The sequence below is a fragment of the Dromiciops gliroides genome, chromosome 3 (assembly GCF_019393635.1).
Source record: "Dromiciops gliroides isolate mDroGli1 chromosome 3, mDroGli1.pri, whole genome shotgun sequence".
NCBI classification, from domain to species: Eukaryota; Metazoa; Chordata; class Mammalia; order Microbiotheria; family Microbiotheriidae; genus Dromiciops; species Dromiciops gliroides.
In genome coordinates this window covers 509,886,604-509,912,407 of record NC_057863.1, presented here as the reverse complement: position 1 = coordinate 509,912,407, position 25,804 = coordinate 509,886,604, and the positions used below count along the sequence as shown (strand labels likewise).

The window sequence follows — 25,804 nt, the reverse complement described above, 5'->3', positions numbered from 1 at the left end:
CAACTATTTGATTTTGCACTTTTTCCATGTTCTCAATAACTCAGATTAGTATGAGTTATTTTCCACCTCCAACCCAAATTTTGAAGTTTGAAATTTCTTTTTATTCATGTGGGCTAGTCTCCTCTGACCGAGTACAGGGTAAGGAACTGAGAGCACCACATACAAGAAACTGGGGCAAGAAGATTGTGGCATCTTTGGAAATATAGCTGTATTTCCAATCTCATGGAAGATCAGGCATTATGGAGTAGAGTGACCCATGACCACATGTTGGCTCTTGTATTGAGGGGCCTTTAAGGCAGGGATGAACTGGTGGCCTCTAAACTTTATTTCAATTTTGAGTTTCCATGATTCCATGATTTATACCCTGCTCCTTCTTCCTGGAAAGCAATTCATTTTTGGTATATTCCAAAGTGGCCAGGTTGCTTCCTCATTTCTCACATTTCCAATGATGCTCAATAATATGAGGATGGGTTGTGTGGTTCATTTTTGTTTTGTTTTTTCCTTTGTTTTTCAGAACAGTCAAAGGGATATTAACCTAGGTGATATCTGTACCTCAAGGGGGGATTCCTGACATTAAAAGAGGCCATGAAAGCTACCAGTTTGTCCCTTATTCGTGCAGCATCTTCAACCTAGAATACAAGCACAGTGCTAGGTGTTAGGGATATAAAGCCAAAAATGAAACCATCCCTTTTCACAAGGAGCTTATAGTCTATTAAGGAGTACAATATATTCATATATATGTACATACAATAAGAATAGAAATATAAATGCAAATCATATTAAGAAGCACTAGAAGGTGAGTACTTATTTTATGACAAAATACAGGCAAATTATTGCTTTAACACTATTGCAATGAAAATCAATAAGAACAGCAACAATAACATCTAATCTTTATATAGTACTTACTATGCTCCAGGTACTATGTTTAGCACTTTACAATTATTATCTCATTTGCTCCTCACAATCACTCTGGAGTTAGGTACTATTGTTACCCAATAATAAGGCAACCAGAAAAGCTAAGTGACTTGCTCAGGGTTATGCAATTAGTAAGTGTTGGGGGCTGAATTTGACTCCTGGCCCAGCATTCTATCTGCTATATCAAGTTGTTGTTGTTCAGTTATTGGGGCTTATCCAATTCTTCATAACCCAGTGGACCATCCTGTCCATGGGGTTTTCTGAGCAAAGGTACTGGAGTGGTTTGCCACTTCCTTCTCTGTACCACCTAGCTGCCTCTAATCTCCATATAATTTAGTAGCTGCTGAATTGAAAAAAAATTGTGAAATACATACTAAGTAAAAGTTACTGTGACAACCACTGGGGATGTAAAGCTTGATATGACATAGTATCTACTTTCAATGAGGCTAAATTATAATTGAGGAAAAATATATATGCAGTAATAAGAAAGATATAAGGAAGAGTTAAGGCAAATGCAAAGGAGGGAAATCCACGCAAAACCCTATGAAGAATTTGAGTAAAGAGAGTTCACTTTCACCTAGAGGTGGGGAAGAGATGAATTCTGGGAAATGTTCATGGGGAAAGTGCCTATTTGGATGATGAAGAAAAGACAGTAACAGTTGGAGAGGGGAGACCCCATTTAGGACAGTATGAACAAAAGCATAAAGACAAAGAACAAACATTGTACTATGTAGTAGTCTAGTTTGGTCGGAATATAGACTACCTTAAAGCTGACAATGGGGGAGGACCAGAAAAGTTGATGAAAACTAGTGCAGGGTTTAAATTCCAGGATCAGAAGCTTATGTTTTATTTACTAACATTTTCTGACACAAGATAATCATAGCATTGCAACAGGGAGTTTACTTGGGGTAGTGGTGTGATGGAGGACAATGAGAAAGAACACTGAAATGTCAGTTATGAGGCTTTTATAATAATCTAGGGGAGAAAAGATGGCAGCTTGAACCTGACATGTCTGTAATGGATGATGAAGAGAGGAGATGAATTTGAGAGAAATTAAGAAGATAGTGCTGTATGTATCAAGTTTAAACTTGTTCTATAAGAGTTATATTTTAAAGAACTCTCGCTGTTTAATTTGATCATTGACAATGCTATACTAAAGATTAGTGGAAATCCAGAAGTTTAACAGCTAAAGAAGTAAAAGTATCCAGAATCCAGAATCCAGACCACATTCCAGTCCTCCTGATAGCATCTTAAAACTCAATGAAGACAAGATTTCAAGGACTCTAAATGAACATTTTTGGTTTTTTCCTTCTGTTACTGTATATATCATCTGTAATATATATTTTCCCTTTCCTATATTGTTATTAGTATATTGTTTGTTAGCATAGGTTATGATATTCTGTTACTTTTTTTTTATTTATTGTTTCATCAAGGAAACACCCCATGTTTTTTGATGAAACACAGGGGGGATGTAAAGAATTGTGATTTGAGGTTTTTATGACCCCATCCTTCTTTTTTTTTAGTGAGGCAATTGGGGTTAAGTGACTTGCCCAGAGTCACAAAGCTAGTAAGTGCTAAGTGTCTGAGGCCGGATTTGAACTCAGGTCCTCCTGACTCTATCCACTGCATCATATATCTGCCCCCTGACCCCATCTTTTACCTAGAATTAAAAAACCCCACCACATTCACTGGCCTGGGGCTCAGGCCCTGCACCTCTGCAATGGCATGGTGCTCCACCCAGTGGTTGTAGCCATCGCCATGGCACTGGCAGCTTACATCATCATCACTCTCCAGCACCTACGTGGGCCTGGAAAATTTTAATGACTGGAAGCCCAGTGAGGGCAGTCAGGGCTGCCAGGCAATTAGCTTGGGGCTGTGTGTGGACAGCCTGGAGTCTGCTGGGAAGGAGAAGGGAGGAGTTTCGCCATTCTGGCCTTGGAGCTGGAAAGAGACAGGACACAGCCGTGTGTTCAGCTGAGCCCTGGGTGGTGGTGTGATTCAGGTTGTATTGTTTCCCTTACCCCATTCTTTTTTTTTCCTTTCCCTTAATTCTACTAATCTTGCTTGTGTTTTTAAGTTGGTTCTTGTTAATAAACCCTGTTCTGTTTTTCAAAGTGGCTGTTAGTCTCCTTCCTTGACCCAATATTGTGGCGAGCCACATAGCTAACACTCCCCAATTAAAATTTGGTCCCTACAGTAGCATCATTGAGATTTGGTAAATGATAGAACATGTAGGGTGAAGGGAAGGGAAGACATAAAGATGACTTTGACATCACAAGTCTAGCAGAAAAGAAATATGGCAGAGCACTTTTCCATTCCATGAAGAGGAGTACAGAGGGTGGGAAGAGGAACAATTCCAGGGATGAAAGAGATTTTCTTTTGGATATGTTCACTTTTCCATACTGGTAGGACAGCTACATGGAGATAATTAACAAGTGACTAGGAAATAAGGGAAGGAAACTTTGGGAATAATTAATGGGTGAGTTATAGATGATAATGATAAGGATCAAGAGGGTTGGTATAATAGTCAAATGACAATGAACATTAAAGAAGACATCACTGAATGGTGGCAGGAGCACAAAAGTCTGAGAGTGTCCTTGGTGAGTCAGCAGTATACAATATAGATGCTAGTCATTGAACAAATAAAAAAGTTTTCCAGGCTCTAGGAAACAATCTTCTTTATCATTAGCAATGTTCAAGATAACAAAATTCCAGGATATATGGAATATCCTGAGGGTTTGCTTTAATGTAACAGAAACTGATATATATATATATATATATATATTAATGATTAGAATTATAATATATATATATAGTAATGATTAGAATGACACCACCTCCTGCTGGAGACGTACTATAGGAAAGCTCCACCATGAGGAGAAGGAGGGGAAGGCCATGCAGCTTTTCTTTGGCATCAGGAAGTGATGTTTGCTCATGGGTACTGTCTATCAAGGCTACCAGCCAATCAACTTGAGGAGCCTCAATTTCTGGGAGGAGGACACAAAGTAGGAAGCGGATGCTGGCAGAGGGGTCTCTCTCTCTCTTTTGGTTCCTGACCTTGCCATGGTGGGTTGGATGATGGGGTCTCTTAGAAATAGTTAGATTTTTACCTTTCTCTCTGATTCTAATGCTCTGTAATAAATACTTAAAAACTTAAATACTCTTGCTAAAGCTTATAATTTATTGGTGATCACGCATTAGATTTTAGAAAGTATAGCTAGAATTTTAGCCCCTTACAGATGGCTGACCATGAAGAGGAAAGTTGAATCTCCATCTTCTGATCTTCCGGTTGTGTAAGAAATTCCTCCTACCCTGTCCCTTTAAACCCGAAGTACTGATGAAGTACGAGCTGTTTTCTATTTAAATTCCCTAATTACCCTATTTCTGATTTTAGTCTGTTTTACCAGAAATATGGGGGATAAGATTGTGTTAACACTTTGGTTTTGTGGATTTTCTATTTTTATTTTTGTTAGAAGGGCCAGCAAGGTGCTCACACAAGTGAATATAGATATACTTCATGCCTTTTCAGAGAAACCTCTGACTCCTGCATTTTTTTCAAATTCTAATGCTAAGAGGTTCTCTAATTTTGCATGCCTGGAGGCAACAACCCAACCTTTAGAAGCCTTTAATCCCCTAGCAGTGGCTGAAGGGGAAACCAGGCTTGAGTTTAAAATCAAGTCTGATTCAAATTACCCTGGTCCCTCCCCTGTTCTCCAGACCCCACCTTCTACTCCTCCCATGGCCAAGCTCCCTGATCCTCCTGCCAGCGAAGTCCAGAAATCTAATGCACATGCCCAGCTTTCTCTACTTACATTTGCCGCTTCTACTCAGTTACCAGCCTCAGCCCTTCTCCAGCCTGGCTGTGATTTTGATTTGACCTTAGAAAACCCTTTAAATCCCAGATATGCTCGTTTTGTTCATAATTTTGCTAATCTGCTTCTGTCTTTAATTAGTAACCTTATAAAGTATTTATATTATGAAAGGACCAACAGACAATATAGAGGGGTTAAAGAAGAAAAACTTAAGCTAACTAAAAATGACAATCATCATATTTCAAGAAGACATATTTTGCAGAAATGTAGAAGTAAGCAGCAAGGTATTGATATGAGTGTTGGGGATTTTAGATATCGGAATCAAAAGTGTTCTAAATTCACTCAGAGTAATAATGTTGGAGGCAGCTAGGTGGCACAGTTGATAAAGCACCAACCTTGGATTCAGGAGAACCTGAGTTCAAATCCAGCTTCAGACACTTGACACATATTAGCTGTGTGACCCTGGGCAAGTCCCTTAACCCTCATTGTCCCACAAAAACAAAAACAAAAAAACAAAAAACAAAAAATAAAACCAGAGCAATAATGTCAGTTCAGAGGTTACATAGGATTTCTATGCTATTACATCTACATTTTGAAATTAATTGTATGGGTTTATTTTCATAGAGATTTTCACACTTTTGAGATTGTGTTTTATACTTAGTTTTTAAAAAAAGGAGAATATTTTTAAAAGCTTTTATAGTCATGTGATCAACTTTATATTTTGTAATACTTTTATTATGTTAAGTTCATATTCATTTAGATTTCCCTGGTTTGATTTTCATTGTGTTTTATTCTTCCATGTGTATTTTCTTCCACTCATTCATCTATCTAATTTTGAAACAATGCAAGATGGTTTTGATTTCATAAATCAATGTTAATTCTGGGAGTATTGTGCTCCCATATTCTGAGTTGTTTGTTTGTGTTATTTCTCTCAACTGATTATTTGATTAAACTCTATAAAGCTTTTCCCTGGCAAATTGGTTGCCATGGCAAGTGTAAATTGATTTCAGAAGTATTATTTTTGATAAGCATATTTTTAAAAAACCTGGGGAACACTTGTAAAAGTTTTCTTTTTTTAAAAAAAGTTTTCTTTGTGATTGTGTTGTGCTTTAACTTGTATTTAAATATGATCTGATTTTTCACAAAAGTATTTGTATACTTAGTAAAAAAAGTTATTATTTGAAATTATTGCATAATTGTATATTATATTCTGAGTCAAGGTACATTTACATTTTTGTGATCATTTATTATCCTCACTTTTTAAATCCATATGAGACTTGGATTATGGGAATTTATCATTTAAGACATTAATTGCCTTCATTCTGAGTTATCAGATGCCAGTTGGTCAAGATGCCATCCAATATATTCAGAAGAATACATGCAAGAGCAGACATTGAACTGTCACATGAGGGGCGACATGCATAAAGTCAAGGTACAGCCAAGGGAACAGCTTTTGACAAATGTTGAGGTTGATTTCTCTTGGTTTAATATTTTTCCCCCACAATATTGTACAGATGGCTGGAAGTTTTGATCCCACCCATCTCATTCTACATCTGGCTTCTATGCTGCCTCCTATATGCCTGATGCCATGGACATTTTAATCCCATGCATCTGATTAAGTCTGACTCAGTTTCCTCCAATATGTTCAGTGGCATGGACGTATATTCCATCCACCTATTTTAAGCCTGGCATACTGCATGGCCAATAATATATATTGCTCAAGTGTGGTAATGCTCATATCCCATCATTTCTCTGTTCTTTTATGGTAACTCCCATAATTATCTCAGGTATCATGATAAATACAGTGTTGAATTTGGCCTTGACATCTGTTACCAATTATATTAGATTTTTAAATTTCTTATAATGGCATGAGGATAATTAGGCAAATGATGCAAAAAGTGATGAAACAAAGATAAAAATTATTTTTAAAAATTAATATTGCTGCAATTGTTTTCTCAATTTATCCTCCACAAGGGGGAACTATAGTAATATTAAGTTTTAGAGAATATTTCAATTTTTGTTTTATTATATTTTTCATGTATAACAACTAAGATTCTGAATTCCCTTAGATATATATATATATATATATTTTTTTTTTGCGGGGCAATGGGGGTTAAGTGACTTGCCCAGGGTCACACAGCTAGTAAGTGTCAAGTGTCTGAGGCCGGATTTGAACTCAGGTACTCCTGAATCCAGGGCTGGTGCTTTATCCACTGCGCCACCTGGCCGCCCCCCTTAGATATGTTTTTGAGAACTTTCATTGTTTGATGTGATTATTGACAAAGCTGTTTTAAAGTTGTGTTAAGCTCAATTTTGTAGGAAATTTTCCTGTCTGATTACCAGCATCTACACATCAACCCCTGAAAAGACTTCCATTCAACGACTACACCCAGAGAACATCTGAAGAACCATCTGAGAAAAGACTTTCAAAGACTTTAAATGAACAGTTTTGTTTTATTTTCATTCATTTCTGTTGTTATGTACACCATTTGTAATATGTATTCTCTGCAGAGGCCCTCCCTCTGCAAGGTCAATATCAAAGCGTCGGTTCATGAGGGACTGCCCCTCTGAACAAAACTTTTCTCTCTCCCTTTTCTATATTGTTATTAACATATTGTTAGTTAGCATAGGGTATTATATTCTGTTATTTTTGACTATTTCATCAAGGAAACACCCAGTTTCTTGAAGAAACAAAGGGGGACTGTAACGATTGGAATGATGCCACCTGCTAGAGACACTGTAGGAAAGCTCTGCCATGAGGAGAAGGCCTCTGAGGGAAAGGCCATGCGGCTTTTCTTTGGCGTCAGGAAGGGACGTTTTCTCATGGGTACTGTCTATCAAGGCTACCAGCCAATCAACTTGAGGAGCCTCCCATTTCTGGGAGGGGGACATAACGTAGGAAGCAGACGCTGGTGGAGGGGGTTCTGTCTTTTTTTGGTTCCTGACCTCACCATGGTGGGTCAGATGATGGGGTCTCTTAGAAATAGTTAGATTTTTACCTTTCTCTCTGACCCTAATGCTCTGTAATAAATACTTAAATACTCTTGCTAAAGTTTATAATTTATTGGTGATCACTCATTACATTTTAGATAGTATAGCTAGAATTTTAGCCCCTTACTATATATATACACATATACACACACATACTCACACATATACACATACATATATGTGTATATCTATATCTATATATAATGGACTACAGTTTAATTTTTCAACTTAAGCAAACCCTATAAGCAAGAGAAATATTATCAACTGAGGACTCCAAAAGCATTCATTAAGAACACTGAACTCATGTTCTCTATCTCATGTTAACTTACCTATCTGTAATACAATAATATTATCTGCTTTACATTACAGTAAAAGCTTGATTAACTCAAACCCAGCAAACCAGAACACTCATTTAGCTTGGTTTTCTTCTCTGTCTCACACTTTAAGGAGAAAAATGCAAATCAAAAGGAAATAAGCTGATAACCATTTGTGCACTATGTCTTCAGGTTCGGTACCCAGTCAACCCAGTCTCCTACACCTCGGTATCTCTGTCTACAATCCTATACAAAAATCACTGATGTCTGGAATGATAATCCTTAGGCACAACTACTGCCTCACTCATCAAAGTCAATTTTGATTACATCCACTTACTTACCCAGAACTCATTATGACAGAAAAAATAACCATTACATTTCTGAAATATTTTCAACAAAGGGTAGTGACACAAAGTTTATCTGGCTAATTCACAGTTTGGCAGAACATTAAAATAGCAAGACTATTCTCTGACTTGATCTTTCTAGTAAATTGTGTTTATTATGTATTATTACCTCATGACAGATATTGAAGGGTAGTTACATTTACAAATATGGCACTGAGAGGTAAAAGGGCTCGTATGCACACACACACACTGAATTTGCGCCATGAAGATTCAGTGGATAGGACAGTCCTAATTAAAGTTAAGCATTAGAGAATCTGGCTCAGAGAGAAGTAACCAGGCAATCTTGCCTATGGACTCTAAGGATGAAGTACCACTTCTCATTAAACAAGCTAATAAAGTGGGAAGCAGACTTTCTAAACTTTGGCTGTTATTAACCAGCATGATTCTGACACTAACTCTGAGCTTTAAATTAAAAGGACTGATCTCCATTCTATTAGTTCACTTGACTTTGTCAGCTGAGATTAAGACCAACTTAAAAGACAAGAGGAAAGGTCTCCTTTTCCAAACACTTCCTGGGGAAAAAGAACATGGTGATAACCAGAGGATTAATAGAAATAAATCTAAATAACAATTGTCAGGTAGATAGGTTTTCCTGCTCTACTGCTCACCAAATGGGGACAGAAAGAAGTTTCCTTACCAGTTTTAATGTTTATTACAAAGAAGTTCTGAGGATTTCCACTTGTAATCCTGTAGGTTAGCTTCTCATTGGAGCTGGAATCTGGATCCTCAGCCTGGATCTGAATGACGGATACATCCTTAGGAGAGTTTTCCATTACCACAGGATAGTAAATTGGCTCTGAGGTCAAAGGAGCATTGTCATTTACATCTTCAATCTCAATGTAGACCTCAATAGTAGAATAAAGTGGGACCACACCTCTATCAGTGGCATACACAGTCAGCCAGTATGACCCAGTTGTTTCTCGATCAAGAATGTCTGCAGTATAGATGACCCCTGCCAAAAAACAAAAACAAAAAGACAGCAAGAACAATGCACAAGTTACTACAGATCATTCAAAGTAATCATTTTAATCATAGTATCCAAATTCAAGTTTGATTCATTTTAAGAAAACCCAGGATCTAGAAGCTAGGTGGACCAGTGGATAGAGCACTGCACCTGGAGTCAAGAAGACCTGAGTTCCAATTTGTTCTCAGACACTTCCTAGCTATGTGACCTTGGGTAAGTCATTAAATATTTGTTTGTCTCAGTTTTCTACTTTATGAAATGGGGAAAATAATAGCACCTACCTCCCCTAATTGTTATGAGGATCAAATGGGATAATAAATGCAAAGCACATAGTATATAAGTGCTATTTAAATGTGAGAAATGACCATTTTATTATGATTTAGGGATATAAGGAGCTTAGAGATCACATAAATGAATAAATAAATGTTACCTAGTTGAGTGGAATTGAATTGTACCCAATCCTCCTATTGTATAGTTAGGAAACAGAAGACTAGAAAATGAACATGATTTGCCACTTACAACCCGGGTGACAGCAATCAAATAACAAGCTTTCTTGGCCATACTTTTCCTCATATGCAAAATGAGGACATTGGATTCACTGACTACCAAGGGCCCTTTGGAGCTCTAAGCTATGATCCTCTGCTATTCTTGGGGCTGAATTCAATATTCATATTGAAAACAACTTTGCTCAAAAACTTACTGTGTGGCTCTTGGAAAGTGACAACCTATCTATTCTCAGAGAGGAAATTTCCCCCTAGAATTGATCTAAAATCCAATGGGGCTCCACAAGTGAATTCACTACTGTGTGGCATAGGACCAGAGACCTAGAGGCATCTGTTCTAACCCCATTATGTCACAGATGATAAACTGAGGCTCCAAGAATGACTCTGGTAATAAGTGGCAGAGCAATGTTTCAAGTTCAGGTCCCTTGACTCCCCAAACTTGCCCTCTTTTCCACTAGTGACAAATACTTAAATCTTGACAGAGATCTAACAAAAAAGTTTAGTCAGAAAATAGGTTCAAATTATTAGCCTTAATGAAATTTAGGTATTTGGTGCAATTCTTAACTATTTGTGTTGCTTTTATTTCCTATTAATACAGACAGTTGAGAAACTGACAGTTATCCAGATAATAAAGCTTTGTCAAAAGAATTCTTCTCCCATCTTTCTGCACAAAAATAAGGAATATTGTTTTTATTTCCCCCCTGGCCTTTTCCAGATGAAAAAGAAAAACAATGCATGAAAAGCTATGTGACATTTTCAGATTATATTCCTCAAAATTTTGTTACTGGTTATTTATCAGTAAACAGGACAGTTCTGTAACATGAGAAATCTTAACTGCAATCCTGATGGCTCCATATACCAATGGTAAAAGTTGAAAGGTATTATCTATTCATCATTTCTTACAAAACTGATGTTTTTAAACTGCAGTAAGGCCAGCATGCTCTGAGAATGAGCTGGACTCACCATCACTAACAGCCTTCCAAGAATTTCCACTGAACTGTTATCTGCTTTAAGAGAAACTCACTGACTAGGAACAATTTTTAACAAGTTTAAGAAAATCGTTACCATTTGTTGTTGACAAGTTTTAACCAGACAAAAAAAGGCTTTAAAGGAAACATTTTGTACTCAGACGCCCCAATAACTCTTCCCCAAAATATTAAGAGGGTGAAAAGCTGCCTGGGGTTCCATGAATATAGCTAAAACTGAACAATGTTTAGGTTCCTGCCTCAAGGGTTCTAAATTATTCTGTTGGCTGTGTGAGAAGCTGGACTGGCAGAGTCCAGAAGGTTTTAAAGTCTTCCACTGTGAAAGGAGAAAGAGCTTGCCTTCCAAAATGGCTATTGGACTCTTTTGTTTTTTTCCTCCTAGGGAGTTTGACTGAATTAGGCTGATAAGTCCGCCTGTTGATTATGGATAAACAAGATGCCAACTACAGCATCTATGTGGGGAAGAGGGCACTTCTCCAAAAACAATTAAGCTGATAAATTGTTCCCCTTTGGTATCCTCAAAGGTGCTTACAATTCTGAACAGCAAAACTATTCAGGGGGTTGTAACCCAATTAGATTGAAAATTTAAGCTCCAAAGTTGGGGGTAGGGAGGGAGTTAATGAGAAATCTAAGCAGAAGCCAGCCTGTATTTAAAGAAACATAAAGCCAATGTTCTTGCTACTGAAATACAACTGACCAAAGGAAAAACTAAATAGGGATATGCTATAGGACACAAGAGAATACTATTTTATTGTTGTTGGAAATATGTGCTACATAATGACTTGATGTAGAAAAATGGGTGAAACATGTATTGAACTTTGAAGAAAATGCCTTAAGTCAGAATAAAAATGCTACTCTGCCAACAATGAAAATACTATATAATAAACAACAGCCTGGGAAGTAAATATTAAAAAAGTTCAGGCCAAAAAGGGAATGGTCAGGGAAAGAAAAGTACTTCTCTTGGGCATTATGATTACAGAGAAGAATTTTCTCCCGTTGAAATGCATCAGATTATTCCGACTGGAGGTGGAAGTCATGAAAAAATTTAAGGAATGGTCATGAAAATGAATGCTATCTAAATTAGACAACTGATCAACGTCATCTGAGATGCTTTTAATTTGAGTTTATGAAGCCTGTCTGTGAGTTTGTGCAACTCAGAAAGAGGGGATAAGTAAACAAAATGCTAGCTATAGCCAACAGTCAAATTCCACACACTCCTGCTTTTTTTCCATTATTTTCCCACCAAGGCATATCTCTGCTCTTTAGCTTTCACAAAGGTTATATGCAGTGCATATGTTTATATAATCTGATATTTCACCTCTCACTTTACAGAGACAGAGCCTTTGTTTACTATGTATCATCAGTTATTATTGAATTGAGTCAGCCTGTATGTTTGGGTGCAGGGGGGTGGAGAGAAAGGGGAGCTATGGAACATCATGCACCAGACACAGCTGAAGGGATACAGAGTAGGGCTTATAGACAGTCTTCTACATGAGCCTTGAACAATAAAAGACAAGAAGACACTGGAATACTACTGGCCTACCAGAGTAGATGCAAGGTTGACCACAACACAGCTCTAATGAAATAGAATTAAGCAGAAAAGAGGTTAGTAAATGGTAGTCAAGTAATAAGCTCTCCATGTAACCTCCACATAAGACAAACTACAAGCAGGGGAAAAATATTATTAAGGACCAGTTCTGAAGTACATCCTTTCAATGATGAACCATTATTGGGGAATGCTGGGAAAGAGCAGCAGAGACCAACTCATCCATCAATAATATATTTAATGGGTGTCTCTTGTTTGCTCAGTGAAGTCAGGATATTACAACCTAGCCAACCTACTAGAAACCTTGAAAGAAATGGCAGCAACAAACACTGACAACAGGGGAAGAAAATGGGAAAAGAACTTATTACGTACTTACTTTGTGCCAGGGATTATACCAAGCAATTTACAAATATTATCTCATTTGATCCTCTCAACAACCCTGGCAGGTAGTTACTCCTCTATTCCAATTTTACAGTTAAAGAAACCAAGGCAGGCAAAGATTAAATGATTTGCCCAGAGTTAAGTGTCCAGGCTGGACTTGAACTCAGGTCTCCCTCACTCCAGGCCCAGTTCTCTATCCACTGTGCCATCTAGCTACAGCAGTTATAGAAAAAAACCAAGAAACAGTCTTTATTTGTAATCAATTAGGAAAGAAAAGCCAAGCCATGAACTGCTTTTATTCTTCCAGTCATAGCATGCTAACTGAAGTTGGAATTAGAATATTATATTTCATGAATTTGCTAATGGGTCTTTTTCCCCCCAACCAAAGTTTATTTCCTCTTTAGCCATCACAGAGATGTGCACAAATGTGTATCTTCATATAATCTGATATTTCACCTCTCACTTCAGAGAATTATAAAATTCTGGCATTGGAAAGGGCCTTGAGGAGCTTTCCAGCCAAAATCATAGAATTAAAGAATCACAGAAGTTGAGAGTTGGAAAACACCTCAGCAGCCATCAAGTCCCATGCATATACAAACAAGAATTCCCTAAAAGAGCATGCTTAGCAAATGGTCCATCCTCCAGCCTCCACCTGAAGTTTTAAATTTTAATGAGAAAGTTTTTTATTCGTATAAATTTGTCTCTTTAGTCATTATAACAAAAATGGCAATTTCAAAGTTAATTTACTTAATCAGTGCCTTAACAATCAATCTACCAAAGAATGCTTTTATAGAGCTAGAAAAATTGATAACAAAATCCATCTGGAAGAACAAAAGATCAAAAATATTAAGGTAAATAATGAAACAAATGTGAAAGAAAACAGTCTAGTAGTACGAGATTTCAAATTGTATTACAAAGCAGTAATCATGAAAACAATTTGGTAATGGCTAAGAAATAGAATGGTAGATCAGTGGAAAAGATTAATTTACTCAATATGCAACAACAAATGACCACAGTAATCTAGTGTTTGATAAGCCTAAAGATCCAAACTTTGGCGGCAAAAACTCACTATATGACAAAAATTTCTGGGAAAAATTGAAAAGAGTTTGGCAGAAATTAGGCTGGACTAACATCTTATGCTGAGATAAGGTCAAACTAGGTACGTGATTGAGATATAAAGTGTGATATCATAAGCATACTAGGAGAGCATGGAATATTTTACCTGTCAGGTTTATGGATGAGGGAAGAACTTATGACTGAACAAGAGAGCATTATGAAGTATAAATTGGTTAATTTTGATTACATCAAATTACAAAAAGTTTTGCAAAAATAAAAACAATGCAGCCAAGATTTAGAAGGGAAGCAGGAAACTGGGGAAATTTTTTTGCAACAAGTTTTTCTGATAAGGGTGTCATTTCTCCAATGTATGGAGAACTTAGTAAAATTTATAAGAATACAAGCCACTCCTAAATTGATAAATGTTCAAAGGATATGAATAGAACAAGCAGTTTTCTAAAAAACCAAAGTTATCAATAGTCACATGAGAAAATGCTCTAAATCACTATTGATTAGAAAAATGCAAATTAAAACAACTCCGGGATACCACCTTCCATCTCTTTTGCAACTTAGCTAATAGGGACATATGTACTGCATAACTTCATATATGCAATCAATATCATATTGCTTGCCTTCACAAAGGATCAGGAAGGGGCACAAAGAAGAAAATTTCAAACTCAATTTAAAAAAAAAAGAATGTTAAATTTTTATGTAATTGGGAAATATTTAATGAAATAAATAAAATACATTTAAAGAAAGAAATTTGCCCCTTTGAGATTTCTACCAATTCCTCCTAGTTCTAGACTCTGGGGCCAAACAATAAAAGTCTTATAGCTCTTAACACATCAAATTATTGAAGATGGGTAAGCCACCCTCTCAATCTTTTCTTTTAGGTTTAAATTCATCATACTGAGGAACTGAGACCACTGTCTCCACTCTGCTGTGGAGACATGCAACTCCCTTCCAGCTCCTAAGTGTCCCATATATGAGTCAGGGGAAAAGCAAAATGACTCAGATCTGAATTTATTTTGTCAGGAATCATTAAGAACAGTTTTATGGAATAAGTATCTGTAGAGTTGGACCTTGAAGGAAGGCGTAAGAGTTTCCAGTTTAAGACAAATACAGCTTTGACAAAATATTTAAAGAACATATTATATTTCAATCATTCAACTAATTTGTGAGTTCAAATTCCATTAGAATGTAAGTTACTTGGGGCAGCTAGGTGGTGCAGTGGATAAAGCACCAGCCCTGGATTCAAGAGGACCTGAGTTCAAATTCGGCCTCAGACATTTGACACTTACTAGCTGTGTGACCCTGGGCAAGTCACTTAACCCTCATTAAACTACCCCCCCCCCAATATAAACTCCTCGAGTTTATAAGCTGTATTGCCTTTTGTTGTTTGTTTGTTTGTTTGTTTTGCAGGGCAATGAGGGGACGAGAGGGGATGGTCAGGGTCACAAGAACAAGAGACAATTTCAGTGAACTGGGATATGAATAAGATGACCCAACCCTTATTCATCAGTAGTATGGCTCCCTATAACTAGTAACTAGCCATGAAAAGGGGAAGGGCATAATTCAAGGAGGACAAAACAAGGCAGTAACTACTCTAGAGCATTGGGGTATTCCCACTCATCACCTGGTAGTCTTTCCTCCTGCTCAGTTAATTACATTTTATGTGCTCTGTAAATATTTATGGGTCTCCATTAGAACAAAATTCCTACCTAAGGTTCCCGATGAGACAAGCCCCTTTAGAATTTACCCAATCTCATAAGCACGACACAAAAAGAGCAAATTTACTTCCAATTTTTAAAAAAATTTGCCTTAAAATGCAAATCACAGTCAGATATTCTAGGATTTAACAATATAGAAAAAACATACATCCTGTTCAATCACTTTCTAAATTAACTATTTAATGTCTGAGTGTTGGGACGCAAAAGTCTACCCATAAGTCATCAGGCATCATCATTCTTTCATTAATTTTTCTTAGTATGATCATATAAGTCTTTCTTCCCAACTTTCAGCTTACCTTTTTCTCTGTGTGGGAGGGGAAGATACTGATGTTCATATACTTGTTCTATTTAATGTAGCATTTATGCTTTCTCCATAACAAAGGAAGTAAATGAATTCTTTAGTGTTTTACTATTTAATTGTACAAGGAGATAGATAATACTTATTTATTTTGCACTGTATAACTGTGCACAGCTTGAACTAGAATTAGTTGATCTCAGCACGAACATATATTAGCCATAATTGTTCTTTTTTATTCTCAAACAAAAATATACTCAAAGGGGGAAAAGGATGCATGCTAGTCTCATGTAATATGGCTTGAACACTTGAAACAGAAAATAAAAAGAAGAATCTGTGTATAAATTAGTTGAATTCTCCACACTTCTAAGGATATGCTTGGTCATTCACTTATTTGACATCAGTTAATTACTCTTCTCCTTCCTTACTACTTAGCTCCTATGTCACCCTCCAGGTGGTCTCAAATGATACCCTGTCTAAAATACAATGTCATCCAAACTTCTGCAAGGGTTCCAAAGTCACCAGTTAATATCACAGATAACCAGAGAAGGTGGGACACAAGTGTTGGCTCATCTTAAAGGGGCATCTCCATCAGAGCTTCCCCTCGATTGATTTCATGGACTGCTTTTTAGGTAGCATGTTGCTTAAAAAATCTACCTTTATAGGTTATGAATTTCATACATTGAAGAAGTGAAGATACTTGTGGAATACCACATGCTATGATACTCTTTGAGAGGTAGCATAGTGTAATAGAGAGGTAGCTAGGTGGTTTAGTGGATAGAGTGCAGGGTCTAGAATCAGAAAGACCTGAATTCAAACATAACCCTAAGTCACTTGCTAGCTGTGTGACCCTGGGAAAGTCACTTAACCTCCTTTTGTCTTAATCCACTAGAAAAGGAAGTGGCAAAGCACTTTAATATCTTCTAAGAAAAATCCATAGACAGTATGAAAACCCCATAGACAGAGACCCCACCCCCCATCTGAGGTTTTCTTGGCAGAGATACTGGAGTGGTTTATAATTTCCTTCTCCAGCTCATTTTACAGAAAACTGAGACAAACAGGGTGAAGTACTAGTACACAGATAGTAAGTGACTGAGATCAGATTTGAAATCAGGAAGAGTCGTTGTCGTCCTGAATCCAGGACCGGCACTCTATCTTTCACCTGGCCTGGCATATAGTGAGTACTTAATAAATACTTACTGATATGACTTGACATTCTTATTCTTTGCAGATGTTCCTAAAAGATTTTGTTATATTCATTTGTGTAGCAGGGACTTAGTGTAGTGGTTTCAAATTCAAATAGAAATAGGGCCACTAAACCTTCCATAAGGATATTCAGGCCACTGATTGACTTAGAAAACCATATATAAAGATTATTTATGTTATATTGTATTTTTATTTATTTTGTTAAATATTTCTCAATTATACTTTAATCTAATTCAGCCTCAGGTACTTGTTTGACACATCTGGCTTAGTGGCTAGAGGCCTGGCCTTAGAATTTGTCAGAAGTAGGCTCAAAATTTGCCTCTGACACATACTGGCTGAGTAACCCTGGGCAATTCATTTAACCTCTCAGTGGGGAAAGTAAAATTCTAAGACTAATCAGTCCAAAGCAGGTGCCAGTCTGTGTTTTTTTCATAGGGATTTGCTAACACTAATGAAATTATAGGTCTTTGACAAAAACACACATATGCTCATACCCCCAATAAGTAGAGACCACACAACTCTCTTGGATCTCCACCAGCACACATTTAGGTTTCATATTTCTCCCCTGTACCTGTTATTTTCTATTGATTAAACATCTTTTATCTTTACAAAAGTAAAAGAAAAAAACCCATGACAGTTGTTGAAAACAATGACAAACTGAAATTGAAGCTGTCTTGATTCCCTGTTATTTACCATGGCTTGAACCTAGGGAGGTATGGGTAAGATTAAGGAAAAGTGCTTGGGGCTGAATGCTAGCTTTTATTTGTAGTTAATGAGAAGGGACAGTATACCTTGTCAGCTCAGAACCTAGAGACTAAAATTGAGCTACACATTTTAAAAAGTCTCACTGGCTTTGAACTCTTCCAAATTGGTGGAGAAAAATAGAATGCATATACATCATATTTAACTATTGTTAAAATGTTCCTTTTGGACAGCCTTTGCTATGCCCTGATTTTCTAGTAACAACTCCAGCAGAAGGTGAAGTTAAAGAAACACAAATCTGGTGATGTGCACTACAGTTTTGGCTTGCATAAATTTCTTACTTTCTCAAAGCCTGGATTCTTTTTCAGGTACTGCACAAATTTTTCCAAGCTATGTACCAATGGGCATTAATTTACATACCTGTCAAAAGTTTTTTTTTTTTTTTCAGTTCTATAAATGTATAAAACTGAAATTTTGAAAAAAAAAAGATTGGGAATTTGTTACCAATGAAAAGATATTTGCCTTATTGTTGTTCCTCAGCCATTTCATCTCCACATCCTTGTATTGCCTGTCTATCATGCTTAGGATATACTCCTCCCTCATTTTTATGTCTCAGCATCCCTCAGTATTATAGCTGAGCTCAAGCATCCCCTTCATTTTTTTTTTTTTTGCAGGCAATGGGGGTTAAGTGACTTGCCCAGGGACACACAGCTAGTAAGTGTCAAGTGTATTAGGCTGGATTTGAACTCAGGTACTCCTGAATCCAGGGCCGGTGCTTTAACCACTGCGCCATCTAGCTGCCCCCCTCCCCTTCATTTTTAAAGTCTTTTTTTGGGGGGAGGCAATGAGGGTTAAGTGACTTGCCCAGGGCCACACAGCTAGTAAGTGTCAAGTGTCTGAGGTTGGATTTGAACTCAGGTCCTAATGAATCCAGGGCCAGTGCTTTATCCCCTGAGTCACCTAGCTTCCCCCTATTTTTTAAGTCTTTATAAAAAATTCAATTTTTGTTTTATTTGCCATTTTAAATTATTTCTTCTTTCCTTCCCCCTTCCTCCTCTTATTGATAGAGCAGGAAGCATTAAACCCACTGCAAATATGAAGTCATGCAAAACAAATTTCCATATTAGCTAAGGTTTTGCGTTTTGTTTTGTTTTTAGGGGTGGAGAAACAAGAAAAAGGAGAAAAAGGTTTTAATTTTCACACTACCTCTTTTATGAGTTTATTCTTGATTTCCTAGCTACTAGAAGTGCCTTTGCCCTAATGATAAAGCATAGTATCCACCTCCAGAGAAAGAACTTATATTGATGGAACACAGATTGAAGCATGCTATTTTTCACTTTCTTTCATTTGCTTTCTTATACAAAATGACTAATATGGTAATGTTTTATATAATTCCATACATGTAACCTATATCTGAATGCTTTCTACCTCAGGGAGAGGGGAAGGGCCCTAGGGGAGGGATGGAATTTGGAATTCAAAACTATAAATAAAAATGTTTATTATTATTAATATTTTAAAAACTTACTTTGTATTTATTTTGTACATAACTTGCATATAAATACATTTGTATGTCCTGTCATCCCAGATAGAATATAAACTCCTTGATGACAGGGCCCTTTTCATTTTTGTCTGTAACCTCAGAGCCTAGCGTGGTGACTGACACATAGCAGTCACTTAAACTCAGGCTGATTGAGGAGAAAAATAATGCAGACAAATTTGCCCATGCTTTCAGCTTCTGAGTATATGTGTAATTATCAATAACCTATAACCATTGTTATTTAAAGGGTACAAACCTTAAAACACTATACATATGTGAATTATTATTATTTATAATCATTTCTCTCCTAGAACTTACCTAGTTTCTGGTGGTGCTAGATAGCACCATATAACCTAGTGCTTTCTATAGAGTATATATGCAATAGGTTTTTTTTTTTTTTTTTGGCAGGGCAATGGGGGTTAAGTGACTTGTCCAGGGTCACACAGCTAGTAAGTGTCAAGTGTCTGAGACCGGATTTGAACTCAGGTACTCCTGAATCCAGGGCTGGTGCTTTACCCACTGTGCCACCTAGCTGCCCCCTTAGGTTTTTGTTAACAAATAAATGAAGGAAGGATGGAATCAACGAATGAATGACAGTGCTCAGCTATCTCCATCTTTATGGAATAAGAAATGGGCTTAAATTGGAGCATAAAGGTTTGCGGTTAGATATTTTTTTCCTGCTAACAGGTGGATCTCCTGTTGATAATTTATTATTATTGTTGTAATTATTATTATTAATTTATTTTTCCCCTCCTTCCCCTCTTCTCTCCCCCCCCTTATCTCCCTCCCCTCCCACTTTCCCTCAGGGCAAAAATATATTACTATATCCACTTGAGTATGTATGTTAGTCCCTCTTTGAGCCAATTCTGATGATATTAAGGTTCAATCACTCCCCTACTCCTTCCCACTCTTCCCCTCCCTTCCATAAGCTTTTATCTTGTTTCCTTCATGTGAACTACCTCTGCCCATTCCACCTCTCCTCTTCCCCCTCCCCTTGTCTATTCCTCCTACCCCTCAACCCTATTTTACAGATGTCATCATGGGTTAGCTAAGTGGCACAGTGGACAAAGCCCCAACCCTGGACCCAGGAGGCCCTAAGCCCAAATCTGGCCCCAGATATGACACCCCACCCTGTTTGCCCCACAAAGAACAAGGATAAACAAAAAATGAATGCTTTACAGATATCATCCCTTAATATTCAGTTCAGAGCTGTGTCCTCTGTGTATTCCTTACTGAGAACGTTCTTACGAGTTGGCAGTATCGTCTTCTCATGTAAAAATGTAAACAGTTTAACGTTTTAATGTCCCTCATGGTTTCTTTTTCCTGTTTACCTTTTTAGATTTCTCCAGGGTCTTGTATTTGAAAGTCAAATTTTCTATTCAGTCCAGGTCTTTTCATCACAAATGCCTGAAAGTCCTTTTTTTCATTGAAGTCTCATTTTTTCCTCTGAAAGATTATAATCAGTTTTGCTGGGTATGTGATTCTTGGCTATAGTTCCAGTTCCTTTGACCTCCAGAATATCATATTCCATCCCCTCTGGTTCTTGAATGTAGATGCTGCTAGATCTTGTTTTAACCTTATTGTAGCTCCACAGTATTTGAATTTATTTTTTTCTAGCTGCTTACATTATTTTCTCCTTGACCTGGGAGCTCTGGAATTTGGCTATAATATTCCTGGAGGTTTTCCTTTTGGGATCTCTTTCAGGAGGTGACCAGTGGATTTTTTTCAATTTCTATTTTAGCTTCTGCTTCTAGAATATCAGGGCAATTTTCCCTGGTTTTCGGGTAGTGCAATGATTTTCAAATGATCTCTTCTGGATTTATTTTCCAGGTCAGCTATTTTTCCAAGGAGATATTTCACATTGCTCTCTATTTTTTCATTCAACTGGATTTGCTTTACTGTGTCTTGATTTCTCATAAGGTCACTAGCTTCCATTTGTTCAATACTAATTCTTATGCAATTATTTTCTTCAGACAGCTTTTTAAAATCTCCTTTTCCATTTGACTTTTCAAGCTGTTGACTTTTTTCCCATGACTTTCCTGCATCTCTCTCATTTCTCTTTCCATTCTTTACTCTCTTTCTCTACATCTTCCTTCTGTCTCTCCTACTTTCTCTTCAAAGTCCCTTTTGAGAGCTTCCATGACCTGATACCAGTTCATATTTTTCTTGGAAGCTTTGGATGTAGGGGCCCTGAGGTTGTTATCCTCTTCTGAGGGTGCACCTCAATTTTCCTTGTTGTTAAAGAAACTTTCTGTACTTCTAAACTTTCTTTGCTTGCTCATCTTGCCCTCTTTTACTTGACTTTTAACTCCCCAATAGGGGACCCTGCTTCTAGGCTCCACTACTATCCCCAGCTTCAGAAGGTCCCAGGTGCTTTGGTTTGAGGGAGGGCAGGTTTTTCTCTCACCTGGCCTGTTCTGTGGTCCAAAGATAACCTCAAGCCTACTTAATAAACAACCAACCAGCAAAGCTTTCTGTTTTGTGGTTCTTAGCTTTGACAAGCCTGTGCCCCTCTCCCACCTGGGCCTCCCACTGCTCAGGATTTCTTCCTGGTTCCCCAATGGGGAGGGACAGCTGAATTCCTCCATAGGTCCTGCTGACACCCCTACACTTTTCCCCAGCCAGCCGTTCAGCCCTCTAACCTGACCAGAAGCTCAGTTCCAGAAGAGGCTGGTGCTGCAGCTGATTTGGAGGCTCATGGGTTAAGTCCCTCTGGTGCAGCATGTCTGGGGTCTCTGTTGGCATGATCGTGGGGTTGGACTTTACCAGTAGCTCAGCATAGCCCCCTTTAATATATCTATGGCTGGAAAATAATCTCAGCCCATATTTTTGTGGGTTTTTGTGCTCCAGGGGTTCTTTTATTGCTGTTTTGTGGGTTATTGTATCAGAAACACTGTGCATTTAAAGTCTTTCCTCTGCCATCTTGGCTCTGCCCTTCCTGGGGTTAGACATTTTCACTGCATTGGTAGTTAAACATTACACAAGGTAAGGGAAGCTGATACCCTTTCAAACCTTATGTTTCAATTATTATTATTATTATTTTTTGACAGTCTGTTAAGTTTTATTGTATGAGCCAAATAGAAGGGTACTATGTACAGAGGAGATGGGGGGGAGAATCATTTCTTGGTCTCCTCCTCCTTAGAAAAAGTCTTGATGATCTCCTCCTTCTTAGCCTGTAGACACTCTTCCCGATGCTTTCGTGCTTCCTTAGTCTTGGACCGGCGAGCTTCAGCTTGGTCAGCCAGGAGCTTCTTCCAGGCCTTGTCTGACTTCAGTTTATGAATGTGCTCCATGAGGATCCGCTTATTCTTGAACACATTACCCTTCACTTTCAAGTACAGGCTGTGGTACATATGGCGGTCAATCTTTTTGGATTCACGGTATCTTCAGAGTAGCCACCGTAGAATCCTTATTTGCCTCATCCAGGTCACCTTCTCAGGCATACAAGCATTGGCAGTAACCTTTCTCTTACCAATGCCCATGTGCCTGCCCTTCCGTCGAGCCAGAGTATTTTTCCGGCATCTGGCACGGGAGTGCACAGTAACAGGCTTCCGGATGATCAACCCATCTTTAATCAGCTTCCGTATCTGCTGACGGGAATTGGCGTTGGCAATTTCATTGGTCTCATTGGGGTCAAGCCATACCTTCTTTTTTCCACATCGAGGGACACTAGAGGCAAGCCTCTTCTAAAGCCTGAGCATACTCATGGCTGCAGCCGCAGCGCAGAAAAGGAAGCTATGTTTCAATTATTAAAAAAAGAAACTTTTAAATAACAACAGCAAATTTGTCCCTTTCAATAATGAAATACTCTGTTTAGCATTTAAAGCCCCTTACAACTTGGCTTCCACCTCCCATTTTAGTCAACTATACATAATTCTCCCTCATAAATTCTACAGTTTGGTTCATCTAGCCTACTTGCTAGTCAGCACACATAAAAGTCCATGTCTATGCCTTTGTGCTGGTTGTCTGTCCCCTATGCCTGCATCCCTTCCTCACCTTTTAGCACTTCTCCCTCATGAGGCCTCTTCTGAATCTCTCAAGCACTAGTGCCTTATCTGACAAAATTACCTTTTCTTTATTTTGTATATATTTTATAAACTTAGTTGTATACACGCCATCTCTCATAATATTATATAAGCTCCCTGAAGGCAGGCCCATTTAATTAGTTCTTTGTATCACCAGCACCTAGCACAGATCCTTATGCATAGTAAGTACTTAATAAAATTTTATTACACTTAATAATCTATTTATTGACAGATTCATACTTGGGTATTAAGAGAAAGCAAAGGGGCAGCTAGGTGGCACAGTGGATAGAGCACCAGCCCTGGAATCAGGAGTACCTGAGTTCAAATCCTGCCTCAGACACTTAACACTCACTAGCTGTGTGACCCTGGGCAAGCCACTTAACCTCAATTGCCTCACTAAAAAAAAAAAAAGAGAGAAAGAAAGCAAAAGAAGACCTCAGGAACTTGTCTTATAAGATGTCAAGGGCAAAAGTACACTAGTATGTCAGGCTCAGATGGGTTTAGCCCTCTACCACCCACAAGGAACACTCTTATCAGTAAGCTAAGAGAGCCATTTGAATATCTGAGTAAACTCAAATTTCACAAAATGTAGAGCTTTGTTGTTGTTGTTTTGTTTTTTTTTTGGGGGGGAAGAGAACAGATGATCAGCAAACAACACATGCAGAGGTCTCAAAGTCTGGTTAAACCAACCACCCTCTTGATAGAATGCATGCTCTCTAGGAGGTAAGGCCACACCTCAGACTAATGAGGGCACATGCAATCAATAAAGAAAACTATGTGCTAAAAGGAAAGTTGTTCTGTAAGGCAGACAATTAATTAACTAAACTAGAATTTGGCCAGAGCACAGGGTTAATTAATATTCCTCCCCTCTAAAAAGTGCTGTGGGGTTTTTAATAAAATGTCAGGACCCAAGCTTGCGCTCTCTCTCTCTCTCTCTCTCTCTCTCTCTGCAGGATGAAAGTGTTGAGTCAGATGCATGGTCAGGTATTAGCCCCTCTCTAATTCCATTTAGGCTCACTCCTTACCATCTGTGGAAGCAAGGATGATCGGTGTCAGGGATCACATTGGACATTCTTCCCAGCCCATCTGAGTAAATGGGTTTAAGATTCAAGTCACGGTTCTGTAGAGATTGTTCTTTTCCTCTCAAAAGCATTTTAGACTTAAAGAGGAATTACTCTGAGCTAATGACCGGGGAAAATGCATATCTAAGCCCAACACACACACACACACACACACACACACACACACACACTTTCTTACAATAAAGATACTTTCCACTCTGTTATGGAAATAAGAATGAAGCTATTGTTAAAACATGACAGACATTATTATTTTTAAAACATAGCTTTGTGAGGGGAAAAAATCACCTCTTTGGAGAGAAGTTCTCCATGTAAATGGTAAGTTACATCATGATATGTTTATAAAGAGTCTCTGTACCTTTTAAGGTTTATTGCTGGGAGTGTGGGTGGAGGTGTACGGGTGTGTGTATGTGTAAACAGAGTGAATACATACATATTAGTGTATTATATATGTATATGTGTGTATTTGTGCACATCAAACAAATTCACATCGACAGAGATACATACAATCACTAACTTACATGGAAGACAAATTCTTAACAGTGGGAGACAGTATGTGGTAGAAACAACACTAGATTTGGCATCAAGAGCAGTGGGTTTGAATACAGACTATACTATCTTTTTGGTAATGTCATCACAAATAAATTACATCCATTTTCTCAACCTCAGTTTCCTCTTTGTAAAATCAATCCATCTATCAGTCAAAAGACATTTATTAAGTACTTATTTGCTGCAATAACTGCTAGGAATACAGTGAAAGATAAAAAGTAGTTCCTGCCTTCAAGGAGCTCGCATTCTAATTGGGGACACAACATGTGGATAATTAGATATATACAAGTTATACACAGAGTAGATGGGAGGTAATCTCATAAGAATCTCCACTACAGCAAAAATCCTATGATACTAGCAAATATTATTAGGGGTTCAATATACTCAAATTTATTTGTATGACCCACTTTACAGATTTCTGTGAAAAAATAATTATTAAAATTTGAACCATCAGTCAAAAAGAATTCATTAAGTGCCTGGTGTTAGATCAGTCCTTGTGCTAGGCATAGAGCATACAAAGACAAAAAATAAAATAAAACACCCTGCCTTCAAAAGCTTACAATCCACTAGGGAGCACAACATGTTTGCATATTTAAAGTATATATATAAAATAAATACAAATTAATTTGCAGAGGTGGGGGAAGAATTAACAGCTGAAAGAGGTCAGAAAAAAAGTCTTGTCAAATGCAAATGAAGTAATGAATGATAAAGCATTTACAAAGCAATTATTATATATCAGGAACTATGCAAAACAAAACACAAGCTGGACAGTTTATTCTCAAGAAGCATACATTCTAAATGTTTTTTAC

The 25,804-nt window shown here is 37.6% G+C and overlaps 1 protein-coding gene and 1 pseudogene across 1 annotated transcript in view; both read right to left on the bottom strand.

Annotated features, from left to right (window-relative positions):
- LOC122747862 (protocadherin Fat 3-like) overlaps window positions 1-25,804 on the bottom strand; it is a 773,714-nt gene that overhangs the window by 404,791 nt on the left and 343,119 nt on the right. The window contains 1 exon segment of the mRNA XM_043993670.1: window positions 9,074-9,388. Coding sequence (XP_043849605.1) covers window positions 9,074-9,388 — 315 coding nt within the window.
- Window positions 22,459-23,049, bottom strand: LOC122746779 (annotated as a pseudogene).